Genomic DNA, 18,760 nt, shown 5'->3' with positions numbered 1-18,760 from the left:
GACAAATCCACCCACATATCCTTCTCCTCTTTACTTTATCTAGATCTCTTTTCTTGATCTTTAGCTTTCTTGGCCCCATGCTTCCAAGGCCTTACAAATGAGACCTTTCTCAAATGCTTCAGTCGGTCTTCCAGTGCCCTGTGAGGGATCCTTCCATATCCTCTTTCCCAAGGTACAGCTCCAAGGCATACAAGGCCATGGTCGCAGCTACATTTATCCATCTCCAGATATTTCCCCCAGCATCGCCCCCTTGCATAGTCCACCATTCGGTACCATTCCCCTCTGCTGTAGCAAAGTGCTGCATCAAGAGACTCGTGTAAACCGCCACGAGGATACTTGGGCTAAACCAACTTAGAAGTCCTAGAATTTTACCCTCCCCATCACTGTCATCGAGATTAGGCTCTTCAGACAAAGCTCGAGCTCCAGATTCTCTCACGGCTGGAATGATTCGTGTAGCGGCGTAGAACACAAATATTCGGTAGGCTAGGGAAATGATAACAGACGGGGTGATAGTCTGGAATGCTGCATAGAAGAAGGTAAGCCCCGAGTGTACTGCTGAAGGTAGTGTTGACAGTACGTAGACCAAGGTCGAGTATGAGGCCATGATAATAGGCGGGAATGGAGGAAATTCCGGTTGAGCGGGTGGAGGTGGTGTCTCATTCGAAGGTCGCAGGTAGTCGGTAAAAATCTGGTATATGCATAATACCACATAGGCAAAGAGCATTGAGCTCTCAACGGGATTTCCCCTACCACTGCCAATACCCCACCCACAGAGGAACACCGCACAGGTGATAGTGACTCCTATGAGGATAGCATCCACGTTTGATATCTCTGGGAATTTGGTGATTCTCCAGAGGAAATAGACTGAACTAGATATAATCGAGGCAGACAATACCAGCAACCCAATCATCCAGGTATCGCTGCTACGTCCACGGTTGACAAGCCATCTTGTAATTTGCCCCGCGGCTTGTATCACAAGCAGACTGCAGAATCCTTCTGCAAGTTGAAAAAGTGGTGTCGAGTATCTCAGCATGACGTCCCAAGTTCCAACCGTCATCGCTTCAAGGAGCCCTCCTGAGCCGAATATCCACTCCTTGAAGCTGGTATCTTGCGCCCTTTTGTGGTCGAATGTCCTTGCAGCCCAGTCTCCACTGGCATTCGCATCAACTGCAAACCTATTCATGCTCCATATTAATAGCCCCGGTAACAGAATCCACTGCGCCATGCTGATAAGTTGTATCAGCGCCCATCGTATCCTTGACTCTTTCGGAGTCGCTAGCTTGAGCGCAGAAAAGAAGAAATAGAAGCTGTGGTCTAGATTAGCGGTGATCTCCAGAAAAAGCAGTAAAACCGCCCTGCTCTTAGTTTTGTTCAGAGAGCGAGGCGTAGTTAGAAGGGCGGCAAATGGAGATGCTTCCTTACTAGAATAAACTCAAAGAAAAAGCCAGCCCACAATCTCGTCCGCCGACATCGAAGGCTATAGGTATCGAGAGGATGATTGTGAGGAGGAATACAGCGGAGGAGAGAACTCGAAAGAACCACATCAGCACTGTTGGCGCCGCAGCGGGCTGTAAAGCTCGCCCAGCTCAGTGTTGGCGAAATACAGCCTTGATTTTCTTTGAAGGGCGTTAGGTCGGTCTCTAGCAGTTGATCTTGAGCTCGAGTTGTTGTCCTGTATACCGGTATGTCCCCAGTCAAGCCTTGCTGCCTCTGCCTCTCGTGAATCAATCTTAAATCCCACACCGTGATGTCTCTTATCTGGGCCACGGGGCTATCTTAGTCTTTATCGCGTCAGTTGGCGGAGAATAGGACCACGGGTTTGGCAAAAGGGTTTAAAAGTTCCTGGTGGTGACTTTTCTCGATAAGATTTTGCTGCACAGTATTCTGCTGGGTGCAGGTGCGGTGCCTTGATGAATGCAGGAGTTGGCAAGGATTTCGCATCTATCGTAGATCTTAGATTTGATATTTGACTAGGCCTCTACTCGTAGGAGGGAGGGCCCAAATTTACGATTTAGTAGCACAGCCTGTTGGTAGCAAAAGACAAGGACTGTAGGCTCCATTTAAAGGGCTTGCAAAGACAATGGCAATCAGCGGTGAATAGATTAATGGAAAAGGCCAGCTCATACTCGTACTATTGTAAACAGGCGAGAGGAGGTATTTTCGATTTTCCTTCTCCCAGCGCGTAAAAATGGACTAGTTGCAGGCGTAAAAGGCGCTAAAGTGGGTTGTAGCCCCCAAGTTTCTTTACATCTTCCGACCTTGACCCCACCAAACAGAAGCCCAAAGTCTGTGTATGTATCGCAGGACAATCTTCACCATGGCAGAAACCGCAGCAAAGAGACTCAAGACATCCCCCGTCAGCATCGGTACTCACAATGGCCATTTCCACGCCGATGAAGCCCTCGCCGTCTACATGTTACGCCTCCTACCAACCTACAACTCCTCTCAACTGATCCGCACAAGAGACCCAGCTCTCCTTTCAACCTGCCATACCGTCGTAGATGTTGGTGGAGAGTACAATGCTGCAACAAACAGATATGACCATCACCAGCGGACCTTCACGACCACATTTCCCAGCCGCCCAACCAAGCTCTCTTCCGCTGGCTTGGTCTACATGCACTTTGGCAAAGCTATCATTGCACAACATCTAGGTGTCTCAGAAGATGCAGAAGAAGTAAACGTTATCTACGGCAAGATCTACGAAAGCTTCATCGAAGCACTAGACGCACACGACAACGGTATCTCAGCCTACGACCCCAAAGGCATCGCAGCCGCCGGGCTAGAAAAGAAGTTCAGCGATGGAGGATTCTCATTAGGCGCCATGGTCTCGCGATTGAACCCTAACTGGAACGATCCTACGCCTTCTGACCCGGTTCAGGCACAGCAGGCTGAGGATGAGAAGTTCTTGGTTGCGAGTGCGAGGATGGGAGAGGAGTTTTCGCGGGATCTGGATTATTATACTAAGGCATGGCTTCCGGCGAGAGATATTGTGCATAAGGCGTATGCGAAGCGCTTAGAGTATGACGCAAAGGGACGGGTTTTGGTATTTGATGGCCAATCTGTGCCATGGAAGGATCATCTGTACACTTTGGAAGAGCAAGAGGGTGGTGATGCTAAGGTTCTCTACGTTTTATATCCAGAGAAGCCGACGCTGGATGCCAAATGGAGAATACAAGCTGTTCCTGTTAGCAAGGACTCGTTTGAAAGCAGAAAGCCGTTGCCAGAAGCTTGGAGGGGATTCAGGGATGAGGAATTAAGTGAAAAGTCGGGAGTCAGTGGAGGAGTCTTTGTGCATGCTGCAGGGTTTATTGGTGGAAACAAGACATTTGATGGTGCTATAGCAATGGCTATCAAGGCATTAGATCTCTGAACTCACCATGAAGATTAGAAGCATTGCAGGCGTTGGGGATTGGAAAAGCTACGAAAATCGCACGAGGGCATATGTTATGACTGAATCTCTTTTACTACTCAGCTAGCTAGCTAGAACAATCAAACTTCCTGAAAGAGCCGCATAAGAACTCAATCTCTTGATTTTGTGGCATTGTATAGCCTACGGATTCACAGCCGTCAGAAGAGCAAGTATGCACAGTAAAAGCCCTATCCCCAAAAACCGTGTCAAAATCCTCAAAACGCCAAGTCAACCATCATTCGTAAGATCACCATACTCCTCCAGACAACATAAGCCTCCATGACCTGCATGTAACAACAGCCTATCTTCTAATCGGAATACCTTCCTTCGCAGGAGGCGGACTGATGTTATCTGCCCTCTCACCAGCCCTCTTATCATCCATCTCATCCACACTAGTCTCCCTGTTCAAGAAGCTGCTCTCCTTGACCGGACTGCCGCTCTGCAGACCAGCCGTGCTGCCAGAGTGGGGGTGGACATTGCCATTGCCGCTGCCGCCCTGGTTGGCACTGCCTACGCCGGGCGATGACAGGTGTGGGATGTTTTCGGGGAGGGGGTGCTGGGAGCCGACGCTGCCGGTGTCGACGGAGCTGGCTTTGCCGGCTTTGGAGAGGGCGTAGTCGCCAGAGTCGAAGTATTTGCGCTCTTTGAGGTGCTTGGCCAGGTGGTCGGATTTGGAGGGGAGCTTGCCGTAGAGGCGGAAGAGGCGTTGCTCGTCTGGGGAGAGCGACTGTAGCAGATGTGTTAGTAGTGTGCTTCAATGTAAGGCAGAGCATGGGAATATCGTAGAGGTGGATTGCTTACGTTGATGTCGACCTTGTTCTTTTGGTGGGGGTTCATCTTGATGATGTGCGGGGTTCGTGTTTAGGGATGTTTTGCGGTGTTTTGTGGTGTTTAGGAAGGTTGTAGAAAGGATGTCTCTAGGTGAGGTGGGGTGGACGTGTTTTTGTTTTCTGGAGAACCTCGATATCGTGACTCAAGAATGTTTATGCTCTGCGTTGCCGGGCCTTGAATTTCTTGAGATCCTTGCACCCCAGTCGATAATAGCAGTTCTAAGAACAAAGCGGTGGTGAGGTGGGCTTGGATAGTTCTTATTCGCCGCGGAGAGTCCAGTCAATGATCCAGCTAAAATCGGTGCTTCAAATTGAATAATTCGGGAAGGAAATAGAGGAATATCGTTATGGCTCGACGTCTAAAATGTGGAGTCGAAGTCGAGGAGAGGAGAGGGGAGTGATACTGTAAAGATGTCTCGGCTAAAAAAATCAAAGCAAGGCAAGCTATGAGGGCTCGGAGGGGTAGCTTTCTTGACGAATTTCATCTTTTCACATAATTTTTGGCAGCAAATTTATTTATTATTTCGTCAGATTGATACATCACGCTTGACGTACGTATTTCACAATTTATCATACAGTACCTAGGTATGTATCCCAATTTTCCTTTTCCACTTTCAAGGGCTGCAGCTTACACAAGTCCCAGATACGCAAAGATTATCTGAACGAGCAAAATCATTGGCCATACACCATCACAAGACCAGAAAGCGCTTGTCTAAGGGTTCATTCCGTCAACCCTTGAAGCTTCAAAAGGCAAGTCTCTGTCGAACCATACAAGCTCGCCAGGACTGTGTTGCAAGACATCTACCCCGCAGGAAGCCAAACTCTGTTTATACGGCTCTTCGGGCACGCTACCTGATTCGCCGCAGTATCAGAACACACTCACTCTTACTGCTGAACTTGGGCTGTACCGAATCTATCTGCAGCTGGTACCGCCATTAAACCAATCCAATGGCGTCCAAAACTTACATTGTGGAGCATCTTGACGACGAACTAGGTCCATGGTCCGAGCTAGAGTATCTCACAATTGCCAGAGAGTCTCACGAAGCAGGTGCAAAGTTCTGCTTGTCTTCAGTTCCCCCATCTCTCGAGTTACCAGCCACACTGAAAGCTGCACCGGGTTTCACGGCAGATGGCCAAAGTGTTGAAGTGCTCTACGTACAAGACAAGTCTCGCGTTTGCTTGCTTGATCCATCGGCAACAAAGGAGTTGAGTCCGGAAGATGGCTCGGCATTTGATGTATTTTTATTTGGTGGTATTCTAGGGGATGATCCACCCAGAGGTATGTATCTGAACAGTGCCGATCCACGGGATACTTACTTTTACCAGATAGAACCTCTGAGTTGCGAAAGAAAGGTTTTGCAGGTCGTCGTCTGGGCCCAAAACAGATGACTACTGATACTGCAGTAAGAGTAACGAGGATCATTGTACAAGAGAAGGGTAAGTAAACCTATCTCAACAAGTTGTTCCTTCTTATGTATTTGATATAGTGCCACTCGAAAAGATATCTTACGTCGACTACCCGGAACTACGTATCAACAAAAACGAAAGTACCGAGATGCCATTTCGATATGTAAAAGGCAGCAACGGAGAGCCAATAATGCCAGAGGTAAGTCCGGTGTAGCGTCACCACAGAGATACCCCCAGACTAACTCAGAACAGGGCATGGTTGACTTGATCAAGAAAGATTCGGAGAAGGGATTCGGGGATTTATTTTAGTAGATTTCTGGAAGCATGGGTTGATATGCTGCATGCTGCAGGGTCGAACTCTGTACTACTAGTATGCAGTGCTAAGCAAGACCATAGCTAGTTGTACTACTCCTGCCAGTTATCGTGCCCCAACAGCCAATATAGTTTTTTGCGGTAAGCGGAACTTGCTGCAAGGAATGAAATTTTTACATAGAAAAGCAGAGTTTATAAGTGGTTACTTGCCAAAACTGAAGGGTTATATACAAGGACGAGCGGAGAGTATCGTGGCTTTTGCAGATGCTGATACGAGCATCATAACCTAATTGAAGGGCATATCATACAATTAGTGCATTCTGCTGTGTTTTATCATCTTGACTTCAAGATCAGCTTCTTCATGTAGGTTTCTTATTCTTTCCGACTCCCCGCACGGTTTCCAAATAATAAAAGCCTTACCAATTGATCTCGCTTATGTTCCAATGTTCTTGCACGTTACTGCCCTGCATAAGTACATAGCAGTAACGAAATGTATCTTTGGAGCTACATCCAGCATCTTTGCAAACCGGATTCAGGGTATCTATCCATCTTCAAGCTTGACGGCTAAGATCCAGTCTCTGGATATTGCTTGTGAGTCGCCGAGAGTAGCAGTCTGGTAAACCATCTCATACAAGGAAATATAGCTTTAGACCATACTGTTTGTCCCCTCGACGAAGAGAGGTAGGTATGTTCGCTCTAGTCTTCTTGGATAGCTTGCATCAGTCTTAGCTCTGGATCCCGGATTCATATCAAGTCCCTCTAGATAGTCTAGGTATCAGATTTTGATGTCAAATGCCCGCTAACCGTACAGAGCGGATTTCTGAGGACAAAGAGTATAGTTGATCTGGTGAATAGCAAGGATATTGGTCGAAGAATTTGTCAAGGAGATATAATGGGGTTGCCATCGAATTAACAACTAGCCCGTACTATATAACCACCGAATCTTGATGGGAACGGAGAAATACACAAAGCAGACGCAAATAGATGAACCAGGTACAGTAGTAAGATTTAATGGGTTTGGCCTTTTTAGGCCGAGACTGCTTAAGCTTCAGAAAATGTCTGTAGGCGACTCAAGAATCTGTTTAGTACTCTGTTCTGCAACATTATGAGAAGCAAGCTGTTTTTTGACACGGCATCGCGGTCTAAATTTGGCTGTAAGTGGGAGATTGCTGTCGCTTTAAATAGGACGCGGAGAAGATGCCAAGCATGCGTCGGTGTCGGTCTCAAGTTATGGGTCGGGATCATGATTGGACAAAGAGGTCTGGATATAACATCCAAGAGGAGACAATGGGAAGCTTCTAAATTTACAATCATTTTTATCAATCCAACAATGTGCACCCCCGAGACGTCCAGAGATCCGCCGTCTTGAGTACACAATAAACTTCGAATCCTCGCTGCCTACAATACCTCCCGTTTTGGATACTGCGGGCTGAGCAGAACCCCCGCTTGACTGAGGTAGGCCGCGTGTTGAAACCAGTGCCGAAGACACATCAGCCACTTCGCCTTAACATCCACATTTCTTACATGGGCAGCAACGGCGAGCCTCGAGCTACCTTCACCATTACTTCCTCACCTCGCCTTCTCTGAATCGCCATCTACGATGCGATTCTTTGCCTCCCCTCCAGAGCGGCTACGCTGGAGCGTAGGTTCTAATGCTTTGAAGATATGGGGACTTCTATCGATATTGTCGTCTGTCAGCCATGCAGAGAAGTCGCAAGCAGATTATTTCGTACACAGTTTACCTGGGGCTCCTGAGCCCCTCCTGAAGATGCACGCAGGGCATATAGAAGTCACCCCAGAGCACCATGGGAACATGTGTAAGTCTCCCTTCAATATTACAATTTTGCCCTTCTCTGATATTGTTTTAGTCTTTTGGCATTGGCAGAACCGACACATCGGAAACAAACAAAGGACAGTTATATGGTTGAATGGTGGACCTGGATGCAGTTCGGAAGATGGTGCGCTAATGGAAATCGGACCCTACCGTGTTGGAGATGAATCGAAGGGCCCAAAACTGGAATACAATGATGGCTCTTGGGATGAATTCGCAAACATCATGTTCGTAGACAACCCTGTGGGAACGGGCTTCAGTTTCGTGGATACAGACAGTTACGTTCATGAGCTACCGGAGATGGCAAACCAGTTTGTTAAATTTCTCGAAAAGTGGTTCGAGCTCTTCCCAGAATATGAGCACGATGATGTAAGCATCTTCTATAAGCTGCTCTTGAGTCTCACACTAACAGGCTATAGCTCTATCTAGCTGGAGAGTCGTATGCTGGCCAACATATTCCTTATATTGCAAAGGCGATACTCGACAGAAACAAAGCAGGAGCGGCACACCCATGGCAACTTAAGGGAATGCTGATTGGCAATGGATGGATATCACCAGAGGAACAATACAAGGCTTACCTTTCCTTCGCCTACGAACGAGGACTGATCGAGCGCGACAGCGATACAGCCAAGAGAATTGAATCTCAACAAGCAATATGTTTGAAAGCATTGGAAGAGCCCGGTGGAAAGGATCATGTGGACAACAACCAGTGCGAGCAGGTCCTTCAGGATATCCTAAGAGATACCCAGGTGAAGGGATCGGACGGCAAGATGCAGTGTATCAATATGTATGACATCAAGTTGAAGGATAGCTATCCTAGCTGTGGAATGAACTGGCCTCCGGACTTGGACAATGTTACACCTTATCTTCGTCGGAAAGATGTCTTGGATGCCCTACATATCGACCCTGGAAAGCGGACTGGGTGGACTGAGTGTAATGGTGGAGTCGGCAGTGCTTTCCGAGCCAGCAACTCCAAGCCTTCTATTCAACTCTTACCCGATCTCATTGCTGAGGTGCCAACACTCTTATTTTCTGGGGCTGATGATTTCATTTGCAATCATATCGGAACCGAGGAATTGATCAGTAACATGCAGTGGAATGGAGGCAAGGGGTTCGAGATTTCACCCGGTACGTGGGCTCCCCGCCGCGACTGGGAATTCGACGGCGAGCCAGCAGGATTCTATCAAGAAGCGCGAAATCTAACTTACGTTTTGTTCTACAACTCTTCCCATATGGTTCCATTCGACTATGCCAGACGAACGAGGGACATGCTAGATAGGTTCATGCAGGTCGACATCGCAAGTATCGGAGGGATCCCGACAGACAGTCGCATTGATGGGGAGAAGGGACTCGAGACGTCAGTTGGAGGCCACCCGAATAGCACCACCGCCGAGGCAGCTGAGAAGGAGAAGCTTGCAGCGGCGAAATGGTCAGCCTACTACAAGTCCGGAGAAATTGTGCTTGTTATCGTCATAATTGCCGCCGCAGTATGGGGATACTACGTCTGGAAGGACCGTCGAGCGCGAGCTGGCTATGCAGGTATCTTCGGAGGGGACACACCAATGTCGCTCGGCACTGGCAGGGGAGAAAGTGGTATGGGTTTGGAGAATTTCAGGAATAAACGAGGTAATAGGGATATTGAAGCGGCGGATTTCGATGAGAGCGAGTTGGATGAGTTGCATGTTAGGACTCCAACGGAAGACATGGAGCAGGAGCGGTACAGCGTGGGCAGCGCCAGTGACGATGAAGAAGTGGAGAAGCCTGGAAATGGCAATGTTAATGGGAAGGGCAAACAGGAAGAGGGCGAGCTGATCCAGTAGGTATAATTCATGTAGCATTTCAAGGGCGCGACGGCGTGGGCGTTTTGGCACAAGGAGCAAGACTTACTTCACAAGAAACAATAAATGCACTATTATTCTGTCATAAATCCATTTTTGAGGTTGACTATGGTCTTCATTCCTATCTCAGTTCTGCTGTGGTATTCGTCGCTGCAAAATGTCATCCTTAACGCCTTGGATTCATTCATCCCCATATGCCATAATTTCCACCCTTGATGCAAAATAAGAAGCTAGCAGTTGATACACAGGACATTCCTGTTCGTCCTTCGTCCCCTCATAAACTTTTTTTTTATCCCAAGAACCCCAAACCAAACCCCGCCCACTCTACCGCTTCTTCACACTCGGTCTAGGCTTGCACTCTTCAGGTGTTACAGGGTGCATCATGATCTTGTTCGGATATTGCGGGGTGTTGGCGGCATAGCCTTTACTCCAATCGTAACTGACAGCATACGCAAAGATGCCACCGGTGTTGTTAAACGCGGTTGCTGAGATGGTGCCGCCGACGGTTGGGTAGCCCTTTAGCCTGTGCTTGGCTACTCCGTCCCAGAAGTGGAATGTACCGTCTGAGCCGGCGGTGCTGAAGGTGCCGTGGACGGGGTGGAAAGAGATGGCGTTGACGGAGTAAACGTTCGTCATGTTGTTAGATGGGGGGTCGCGGTGACATTTAAAGGAGAAATTGGAGCTATTCTAGTTAGTAATTATTTTTAATCTGGGGGATTTAAGTCTTACCTGGCGTCCTTGTCTTCAACATATTGGATTGCACATCGACCCTCGATACTTCCTACAGCGAAACCACTGGCGTCTGGAAAGCAGCTAACAACTCTGGTCTGCCACTTCAATGGGCTCTGCAAAGTCTTATAAAACTTCGTCGGCTCACTCAAGTTAATAACGTTGATATAGCGGTCCGCAGTGCCAACAACCAACAGGTTCTTCTGCACATCCAGGGTATAGACTCGCTCCTGGCATTGCACGGTAGCGACCGCAGTCGACGAGCGCAAATCCCAATACTTGATAGTCTTATCCCAAGATCCCGTAACAATCATTTGCGCGTTCGAGTTTGGGGCATCGAAGAACCGTACGGATCGAATAGGTTGGTCGTGCGCAGCGACTTGTTGTGAAACGCTCGCTCCAGATCCCAGGTCAAGCAATCGGGCAGCTTTGTCGGCTCCTGCTCCAACGACTTGCTTACCATCCTAGAGATATGTTAGTGATTTGGCTTGCTCCTACTTCATGGCTGTTCACCTACACTAGACCAGTGACAACTCAACACCGGGCCCTCATGGTCAATAACAGCCTTCCCCTCACTTCCTCCATTCTGCGTAATCTCGTAGATCCGGACCTTATTATCCCACGAAGCTACAGCCAGATGCTCGCTGCGCGGCGAGAAGGCGAGGTCGGATACGCTGTCACTTGGTGGCTGGTTAAGAGCTACGTCTTTAGAAAGATCTCCCAGAGTATTTGCTTGACTCGCAGTGCTGCTCTGGCTTCCGAAGAGTCCTGACATTTTGAGGGTTTGATGTACAGGGAAGAACTTGCTGCAGAAAGCGGTGGTGCTGGGCAGCTTTGGAGACGAGGAAAGGGGGTTTGTCCTGCTTGGGAAGCTCTCTTTATTTCAGGCAACGTCTTAGAGAAGTTGAAGTTTCGCGCCTCCGCGACGACCGCTTGCGGCTATGATTGGTTGCTATGCACGGGCTGTATTATGCCCAATGCGTAGACGCTAAGGGGAAAAGCACCTCAAGTTCCAAAAAAAATTCGTGAAGCTTCCTCTTTCCTTCCTCAACTTCCTCGCTCAAAGAATCGCATTCGAAGCACACAAACAGAGAAATTCCTCGGAATATCTCAGCTAGCAATGGCTACTCATGCTTTGGGAGAAAGTCCCCGGACAGCCTTCTTTCAGAAGGATTGCGGAAACGCGCCGCCACAGAAGCACTGCGGCCTTCTCCTCTACCAATTTCTCGTCCCTTCCTCCATCCTTTCACCGTTTGCACCGCCTTCTTGTTGATCTTAGGACCTTTGTTCTGAACTGAGAAGACCGCATGGACGAAGATATGAGTCCGAGCTTCTCGTGCGATGTTCTTTGGGACTAGAGGATGTGAGATTGCGGAAGGTGTCTGGACTGTTCTTGGCGTGGCGGGGATGTTCTGGTCAGTGGAGGTTTTTTCGTCGAGATCGATAGTTATGCGATTGCCTTCTCATGCCATGCAAGTGGTGCAAGGGGTAACTCGATGGGGCTTATTCTTGATGCGAGGAAGCTCACCATACTTTTTTCTTTGGGTCTATAGCTTATAGGAAAGCGGGGGATGTTTGTTGAGGATCGGGACAAACACTCTGGGTCTTTCTTCATGGAAAGATACCTGTCACGTCCAAGGCATGCCGTCTCAGAAGCTCTGTCGAAGGAGCTGGACTCCAGTCTGTTTCAAGTGATGATTACCAATAGAGTCAAGCACTGAATGTGGCCCGTGTAAAAAGCGGTTGCCACGTATGTTGACCTCATATGCGTTATGGTATCTGATGAGCAAATCTTTCTCTTTATGTTGGTTATGTGGCTCAAGCTAGGGCTGAGAGCCGATTAAATTTATAAATATAGCTGTGAGCATCTTATATGCAAATACAAAGCTGTCTATAGGCGTTCTATTGATCCTTCATTTCATGCCATAAATCATATCGCCATAACCGTCTTCCACGCAACGCCATTCATCATGGTAACCAAATCCTTACATCAAGCCGCCCAAAACTACTTTCCCCACCCCAGCAACCTCGCTTTTTACACCAGCCCTGCTGCTGTCCTCAAACTCTTTCACCACTCCCTGTACAATAATCTTCCTCACTCTAGCATCAGCCTTGGTAAACATTTCGGCTACAACCGGGCTGCACTCCTTGGGTGAAGCCACCAGGCTCATAAGCTTCGTATAGCAATCGATCAGGACATCGCACAGCGTCGCAAACGTTTCGTAGAAATCCGGATCGAATGGTAATGATGGGGTTAAAAGGTATGTGTACTCCTCTCCTGGGAGAAGCTCCGTCTCGCCCATAGGAAAACTTCCGCCTTCTCCTCCACCACCTCCATTGGCCGATTTCATTCCAGCTGAATCGTTGCCCATCGGAAGCCCTATTTCCGCCGCAGAACTCGTCCTTCGTCCCTTATTTCCACTCGTAGTTGCCCTCTTGAACATTTGTGGAAAGCCGCGCCGCGATAAAGATGTCGATGTCGATCCGTCCGAAGGGTGTATTTGCTGATATGATTCGAATTCGGAGAGAAGGGCATTTAAGGTTCTTAGGAATTCTATTGCGGTTTGGGAACTGAGATCGACTACTGTCGGGATAGAGAGACCTAGTAGGAGATAATTAGTCGCGCGCCGGGCGAGTTTCCGGGTATCAAAGTATGGCATTCGTTGCAGATCTGGTTTGTTGAATAATAATGTATTGAACCAGTATACTCTTCCTTCGTGTCTAAGCAACTGTGAGTATATGGACAACACAGGCTTGAAGGGGATTCATACGCTTTCCTCAAATAATCTAAAGTAGATATTCTCTTCGAACTCGTCTCCTGGATATGCTGATATGTGATATTCTCTAATGTCGGGCTCTGGGGCGCCAAAGGCGTGGTAATTGGCATTGGGCCATTGTACCCCATAGCTGGGTTTGTAGATCCTCTGACTAGCATGTTCGAATATGGAGTCGTAGATGTAAAGGACTCTGCCACCGAAGCAGGGCGTGACGGCGCAGCTGGCACAGCTTCCGCACCTGCAGCTCTCTGTCTGAAGCTTTCCGCAGACTTCGGCAAGGATTCTGTATCCTGGCGACTGGGCACGCGGACCGGTAAGGGACTGGAATCTGTATAACGTGTGGCAGAATGGGCGCGTTTTTCTGGGGAGAGACTGGGGACTGCGATTCTAGAAATGGAGTTGTTCCGACTTCGCTGAGACTTTGAGTGGGACGAAGAAGACGTTGCCCGCCCAAATGTACTCGTCCGTGACGTTGGGTAACTGCTTGTCGACTCGAGATGCGTGTCAGTCGATTCGCTACTCGTGGTCGGCCTCGTGGAAGTTGGTGTCTTGGTGCCCCCAAACTTTGAAAATAGCCCACCTCCATGTGTGGAGGTCGCGCTGCGCTGCATGTCGGCAAGGATTCAGGGGTAACGATACGATAACCCCCACTAACTCGTTACCGTGCTTTATTCAACCCCAACTGCAATTCTTCGTTGTACCAGCGTTTGCGCAAATATATAAATCGATTTGATTTTTGAATCTCAAAAGAGGAAGAAGAAGGAAGAATCAGCGCCTGAACTGAGTTTTGGTCTAGATTCAATACCGTAAAAGGAATCTCATTTCAGGGCCATCACACCCAATGCATGGGCAAGCGCTTGGTTTCGTGCAATTGAGCTGGACAGCTGGGCTGGGCTGGTAGGAGCACAAGGAGCGTGCAGTACAGTACTGTACAATTAATGAAAAACATAAGGAGGAAGTGGCGGGTAGGCAACCATGGCCATATATAGTCTACATGTTCATTAACAGTGCTACGGCAGTGATAATCCTATACTATAATTATGAACTCTGTCAATAGCTGCGTCGTGATGAAGCCAATGCGAAACTCAGGGTGCCTGGCCTGGAAGGTACTCGCAGTCCACACAGTTCAACTACATTTTGATTGGTTGATTAGCTACCCCTCGTTCATCGATAAATACCGCCACCTTTTGAGGTGCAACAACATCTAAAGATCTTCAAACACTTCATCCTCTGCGCCATGGCTACCAACAAAATATTAGAGAATGACAACCCTCCCGGAGAGCCCGCTGCGGAAATACTAGAAGGAAGAATATGGGTTGATGGATGCTGGGACTTCTTCCACCATGGTTCGTTGCTCTAATCCTTCAAAATCCTTCTGAAACCCCCCGGTACTGATTATAATCCAAGGACATGCCGGTGCCATGCTGCAAGCTCGGCAGTTGGGTACAGAGCTGTTCGTCGGTATACATTCCGATGAGGCGATCCTGGAGAATAAAGGACCTACGGTCATGACTTTGGAAGAACGGTAAACAAAAACAAGAAACGCCAACTCCCGGACAAAGTCGCTGATTCTCTTCTTCAAGAATCGCCGCGGTTGATGCGTGTCGATGGGTCACACAATCGGTGCCGTATGCGCCGTACGTTACATCCTTACCGTGGATTTCTCATTACGGCTGCAAGTATGTGGTTCATGGAGATGATATTACATCTGATAGCAGTGGAGAGGATTGCTATCGTTATGTGAAGGCTGCTGGGCGCTTCAAGGTTGTCAAGCGAACGCCTAGTATTTCCACAACGGATCTTGTTGGAAGGATGCTGCTTTGCACTCGTACTCATTTCATCAAATCGTTAACCAGCCTATTAGCCGGAAACGAAGGCTCAGGGACAGCAGAAGACAAGAAAGCGGAAGGAGCGGCGATGGCTGAGAGAATGCGACTCTATGCCACGGATCAGACTGGTCTTCATCCTGGCGCCAGCATTTGGAATTGGTCGGCCTCTGTGGAGGCAAGAGAAAACCATACAGTTGAAGAGAAAGGCGTATTCAGCTCCCTCTGCCAAGGCTCAAAACCAAAACCAGGTCAGCGTGTTGTCTATGTCGATGGCGGATTTGATCTCTTCTCTTCTGGCCATATCGAGTTTCTCCGCCAAGTGATCAAGGCCGAAGAAAAGATTGGTCAGGATGAAGGATGGTACAGTAAAGAAGCCATCCAGGAGCGAACTGGGAAAGGCGCGGATTATGGACCGGCATTCGTTGTTGCTGGGGTTCATGAGGACGAGGTAATTAATCACTGGAAAGGGGTCAATTATCCAATCATGAACATCTATGAGCGAGGTCTATGCGTTCTGCAATGCAAGGTAAGCAGCCTGATTTCTTAGTGAATCGATCGTCTAATGGTCTACAGTATATCAATTCCGTAATATTCGGAGCTCCATTCACACCAACCCGTGCTTATCTCACTTCCACCCCTTGGGGTACCCCGGATGCAGTATACCACGGGCCGACAAGCTTCATGCCGCTTACATATGATCCCTATATTGTACCTAAGGATATGGGCATCTATAAAGAAATCGGTATGCATGACTTCGCCAGCGTCAACGCCGGCCAGATTGTGCAAAGAATTATGAAGAGTCGCGACATGTATGAGGAGAGACAACGTGTCAAAGGAGTAAAGGGAATTGGGGAAGATGCTCAACGGACAAGAGAAAAATTAGAAGAAGAGCAAAAGTTGAAGGAAAACAGAGCCACATCATAAGGATGGGGATAGATGGAAGAGGCTACGTCCTAGAACCTGTGTGTACATTATCTTCGGCGTTCAACACCACGAGGAATACCCAATAAATAGCGATGAATGATAATTGAGCGAAATTAAAGTCGTTAAACATAGAGTTACCACAATCGAACGAAAGCCTAACATCATAGTACGAGGCTAATGAGATAATGTCAAGTCCTACTTGTAGTTCAGGTAAGAAAGAAGAAGCCTTGGACTTTAGACGAGACGAGCTATTCAATCACTTAGAGCTCTAGGGCCTTTCAGACCATTTCGGGGGTCTTATGGAAGAGGGGACCCTTAGGTACCTGATAATAGAACCTCGCAAATTCTCATAGACCAACCAATCAATGCAATATCAATGTCTGGTTCTTTAGTAGGCAAGTGGCGGATGTCGTCGGCTACCGTCGTCTTAAAGCAGGTACTTTTAGGGACGGAATGAATCCCATCCTATCTCGTTTTGCGGAAAGCCATAGCGGTCTGAGCATGCCTCTTTAGAATCAACGACAAATCCTGGATTCTGGAGTGGAAACTAACGCCCTTTACTGTACATGTCTTTGACCGGCGATATCGGGCGTGTTGAGGACTAAATCCAGCTCTGTCTGACAGGACGTCTATGTGCCTCGTTATTGGCGCCACCCCGTTTCCCCGCCGTTCGGGTGAAAAAATGGTGGGACCGCCGGTCCTAGATAAAGACGATGTAAGAGATAAAAGTGTGTGTGAAATCTTTAAAGTGGAGCTTTCCCTAAGAGTTTTTAAGGAAGTTTGCACTTTTCCCCCCTGCCTTATCGCTTAGTGGCCGCATGTACTTTCGTACTGTTCCCTTGTGACACTTGCCTTGCCTTCCGTGGAAAACTCCACTATGACCAGGGCTAGACAAATATTTCTGTGTGACTCAGTATAAAGTGTTTCCATAACTCTCTCTCTTTCTTTCATTCAATTGTGTCAAAATACATTACAAAACTGCCATTGAGTATTCAGACTTTCCTCAAGCATTGCTAAAAGCTAGGCAAACAAACTACTTGATTAACGCAATGGCACCTTCAGCCATAACCCCACCACAAGGAGTTCAGCAAACGGCTGAACTCACAGCCTCTGCAATCGCCCACAAGATTGCTGAGACAGCTCCTGAATTGAAGAACGGGACCAATGGCGTGGAGACCTCCCTCCGCTCACTCGATGCGTCCAAATTGATCTTTACAAGGACAACGACTCCTATGAACGTCCCTCGAGCAGGAGACCCCATCATAGCTACCTCGTCGCAGTGCACTGATCACATGATAACTGCTAAATGGAACTCTACCACTGGATGGGATGCTCCAGAGTTGAGGCCTTACGGAAATTTATCTTTGGCTCCTACTGCTTCTTGTTTGCACTACGCTACGGAATGCTTTGAGGGACTTAAGATGTATAGAGGATACGATGGGAAGCTGAGACTCTTTAGACCAGATTGCAATTGCAGGCGCATGGTAAGTTCCCTTGAAACTGGAATATGCAAGACACCATCTAACAATCGAGCAGTTGACTTCCGCGACACGCATTTCGTTGCCCGGCTTCGATCCAAAGGAGCTCGAAAAGTTATTGATCGCTATGATAGCTGTGGATGGGCCAAAATGGTTACCAGAACCGGGCACTTTGTTGTACTTGAGGTAAATCACAAAGCCTTTGTTTTGGAGGTTGGTTCCTTGCTAACGTGTTTGGAAGACCCACCATGATTGGATCAGGAGGAGCTCTTGGTGTTGCTGCTCCCAAGGAAGCAACTCTATTCATCATCTCAACATTCGTGAGTTCTCTCCGACTACTAAGCAATACATCCAGCCCGTACTAACATCTGCAGATGCCCTCATTATCCTCACCAAACGGCTTAAAGCTACTCGCATCCCAAGACGGAGTCCGGGCGTGGCCCGGTGGATTCGGATACGCCAAGGTGGGAGCCAACTACGGGCCCTCTCTGATGGCCAACAGCGAAGCCCGAGCCCGCGGCTATGACCAAGTTCTCTGGCTCCTGGACGGTCTCGTTACAGAAGCTGGAGCAAGCAATTTCTTCGTGGTGTGGAGGTCGAAGGAGGGGAAGCTGCAATTGGTTACTGCGCCGTTGGGCGGCAAGATTATCCTCGATGGAGTCACGCGCCGAAGTATCTTACAATTGGTACGCGAGAGGCTTTCTGATAACTCTTCGGGCTTGGATCCTATTGAGGTTGTCGAGCGCCAGTACACTATGGATGAGGTTGTTGAGGTTGTAAAGGAGGGTCGGATGGTTGAGGCTTTCGCTGCTGGCACTGCTGTAAGTTTTCTTCTCGATTCTCAAGGTCTCTTCTCACGCTTACTATCAATAGTATTTCGTTTCCCCTGTCTCCGTCATTAGCTACAAGGGCGAAGACCTCCAGATTCCTATGGCCAAGGGAGAGACTGGCGAGTACGCCGGTTTGATCAAGGACTGGCTTGTAAACATCATGTACGGGAAGGACCAGCACGAGTGGGGTGTTGTTATCGATGAGAAGGTTGATAATTGATGGGGGATTGTTGACTTGGTGATAGTGATACTTGTATTTTGGCGTCCGGGGTAGAAGAGGCGTTTAATGTAGAATGGGTGGTAGACCTACTCCACTGTTCAGAGGTAAACTCCGCTTAGACTATAATAGATGCGTAAGATTTACAACTATCGTCATATAATCTCCAATGCCATGATGTGCTTGCACGAAAGTCAAGGAAGTGATTGCTAACGAGAATGGTGTTAATTTGGAGTGACAATAGCTATTTATGAATAAGCCCGGTACATGCAAATCTATAATGGGACCCCGCGTAATTGACCTCCGATATGAGCAACCAACAGAGCATAGTATATCCCTTCTCCTGCCA

The 18,760-nt window shown here is 48.2% G+C and overlaps 10 protein-coding genes across 10 annotated transcripts; 5 read left to right on the top strand and 5 right to left on the bottom strand.

Moving 5' to 3' along the window:
* Positions 1-118: 118 nt before the first annotated feature.
* Positions 119-1,544, bottom strand: LHYA1_G006362 (Uncharacterized protein; the record flags this gene model as incomplete). The annotated part of the gene is made up of 2 exons (XM_031151301.1): positions 119-1,307; positions 1,423-1,544. The coding sequence occupies 2 exons, from the start codon at positions 1,542-1,544 to the stop codon at positions 119-121; spliced, it is 1,311 nt and encodes a 436-aa protein (XP_031003138.1).
* A 773-nt stretch (positions 1,545-2,317) lies between these two features.
* On the top strand, positions 2,318-3,370 carry C27H6.8 (UPF0160 protein; the record flags this gene model as incomplete). Its single annotated transcript, XM_031151300.1, has 1 exon — positions 2,318-3,370. One exon carries the CDS (start codon positions 2,318-2,320, stop codon positions 3,368-3,370), a length of 1,053 nt encoding a protein of 350 aa, XP_031003139.1.
* A 340-nt stretch (positions 3,371-3,710) lies between these two features.
* Positions 3,711-4,246, bottom strand: mug134 (mRNA stability protein; the record flags this gene model as incomplete). The annotated part of the gene is made up of 2 exons (XM_031151299.1): positions 3,711-4,136; positions 4,211-4,246. The coding sequence occupies 2 exons, from the start codon at positions 4,244-4,246 to the stop codon at positions 3,711-3,713; spliced, it is 462 nt and encodes a 153-aa protein (XP_031003140.1).
* Positions 4,247-5,187: 941 nt separating this feature from the next.
* SFM1 (Protein arginine N-methyltransferase) lies at positions 5,188-5,955 on the top strand (the record flags this gene model as incomplete). The annotated part of the gene is made up of 4 exons (XM_031151298.1): positions 5,188-5,518; positions 5,566-5,676; positions 5,727-5,845; positions 5,899-5,955. 4 exons carry the CDS (start codon positions 5,188-5,190, stop codon positions 5,953-5,955), a joined length of 618 nt encoding a protein of 205 aa, XP_031003150.1.
* Positions 5,956-7,558: 1,603 nt separating this feature from the next.
* kex1 (Pheromone-processing carboxypeptidase) lies at positions 7,559-9,609 on the top strand (the record flags this gene model as incomplete). Its single annotated transcript, XM_031151297.1, has 3 exons — positions 7,559-7,775; positions 7,827-8,158; positions 8,209-9,609. 3 exons carry the CDS (start codon positions 7,559-7,561, stop codon positions 9,607-9,609), a joined length of 1,950 nt encoding a protein of 649 aa, XP_031003149.1.
* Positions 9,610-9,951: 342 nt separating this feature from the next.
* On the bottom strand, positions 9,952-11,131 carry GLE2_0 (Nucleoporin; the record flags this gene model as incomplete). Its single annotated transcript, XM_031151296.1, has 3 exons — positions 9,952-10,309; positions 10,357-10,820; positions 10,874-11,131. 3 exons carry the CDS (start codon positions 11,129-11,131, stop codon positions 9,952-9,954), a joined length of 1,080 nt encoding a protein of 359 aa, XP_031003146.1.
* Positions 11,132-11,480: 349 nt separating this feature from the next.
* On the bottom strand, positions 11,481-12,038 carry LHYA1_G006356 (uncharacterized protein; the record flags this gene model as incomplete). The annotated part of the gene is made up of 2 exons (XM_031151295.1): positions 11,953-12,038; positions 11,481-11,815 (listed from the first exon to the last, which is right to left on the bottom strand). Exons 1-2 carry the CDS (start codon positions 11,969-11,971, stop codon positions 11,481-11,483), a joined length of 354 nt encoding a protein of 117 aa, XP_031003145.1. The 5' UTR covers positions 11,972-12,038.
* A 303-nt stretch (positions 12,039-12,341) lies between these two features.
* On the bottom strand, positions 12,342-13,744 carry LHYA1_G006355 (uncharacterized protein; the record flags this gene model as incomplete). Its single annotated transcript, XM_031151294.1, has 2 exons — positions 12,342-13,077; positions 13,128-13,744. 2 exons carry the CDS (start codon positions 13,742-13,744, stop codon positions 12,342-12,344), a joined length of 1,353 nt encoding a protein of 450 aa, XP_031003148.1.
* A 626-nt stretch (positions 13,745-14,370) lies between these two features.
* Positions 14,371-15,886, top strand: PCYT2 (Ethanolamine-phosphate cytidylyltransferase; the record flags this gene model as incomplete). The annotated part of the gene is made up of 4 exons (XM_031151293.1): positions 14,371-14,479; positions 14,541-14,658; positions 14,717-15,488; positions 15,536-15,886. The coding sequence occupies 4 exons, from the start codon at positions 14,371-14,373 to the stop codon at positions 15,884-15,886; spliced, it is 1,350 nt and encodes a 449-aa protein (XP_031003147.1).
* Positions 15,887-16,935: 1,049 nt separating this feature from the next.
* Positions 16,936-18,414, top strand: bcaA (Branched-chain-amino-acid aminotransferase; the record flags this gene model as incomplete). Its single annotated transcript, XM_031151292.1, has 5 exons — positions 16,936-17,370; positions 17,423-17,550; positions 17,606-17,684; positions 17,739-18,185; positions 18,238-18,414. The coding sequence occupies 5 exons, from the start codon at positions 16,936-16,938 to the stop codon at positions 18,412-18,414; spliced, it is 1,266 nt and encodes a 421-aa protein (XP_031003142.1).
* Positions 18,415-18,760: the final 346 nt, after the last annotated feature.

The sequence above is a fragment of the Lachnellula hyalina genome (assembly GCF_007821495.1).
Source record: "Lachnellula hyalina strain CBS 185.66 chromosome Unknown contig00134, whole genome shotgun sequence".
Classification (NCBI taxonomy): Eukaryota; Fungi; Ascomycota; class Leotiomycetes; order Helotiales; family Lachnaceae; genus Lachnellula; species Lachnellula hyalina.
The sequence above is the reverse complement of the archived record's forward strand: the minus strand, read 5'-3'. Positions and strand labels throughout refer to the sequence as shown.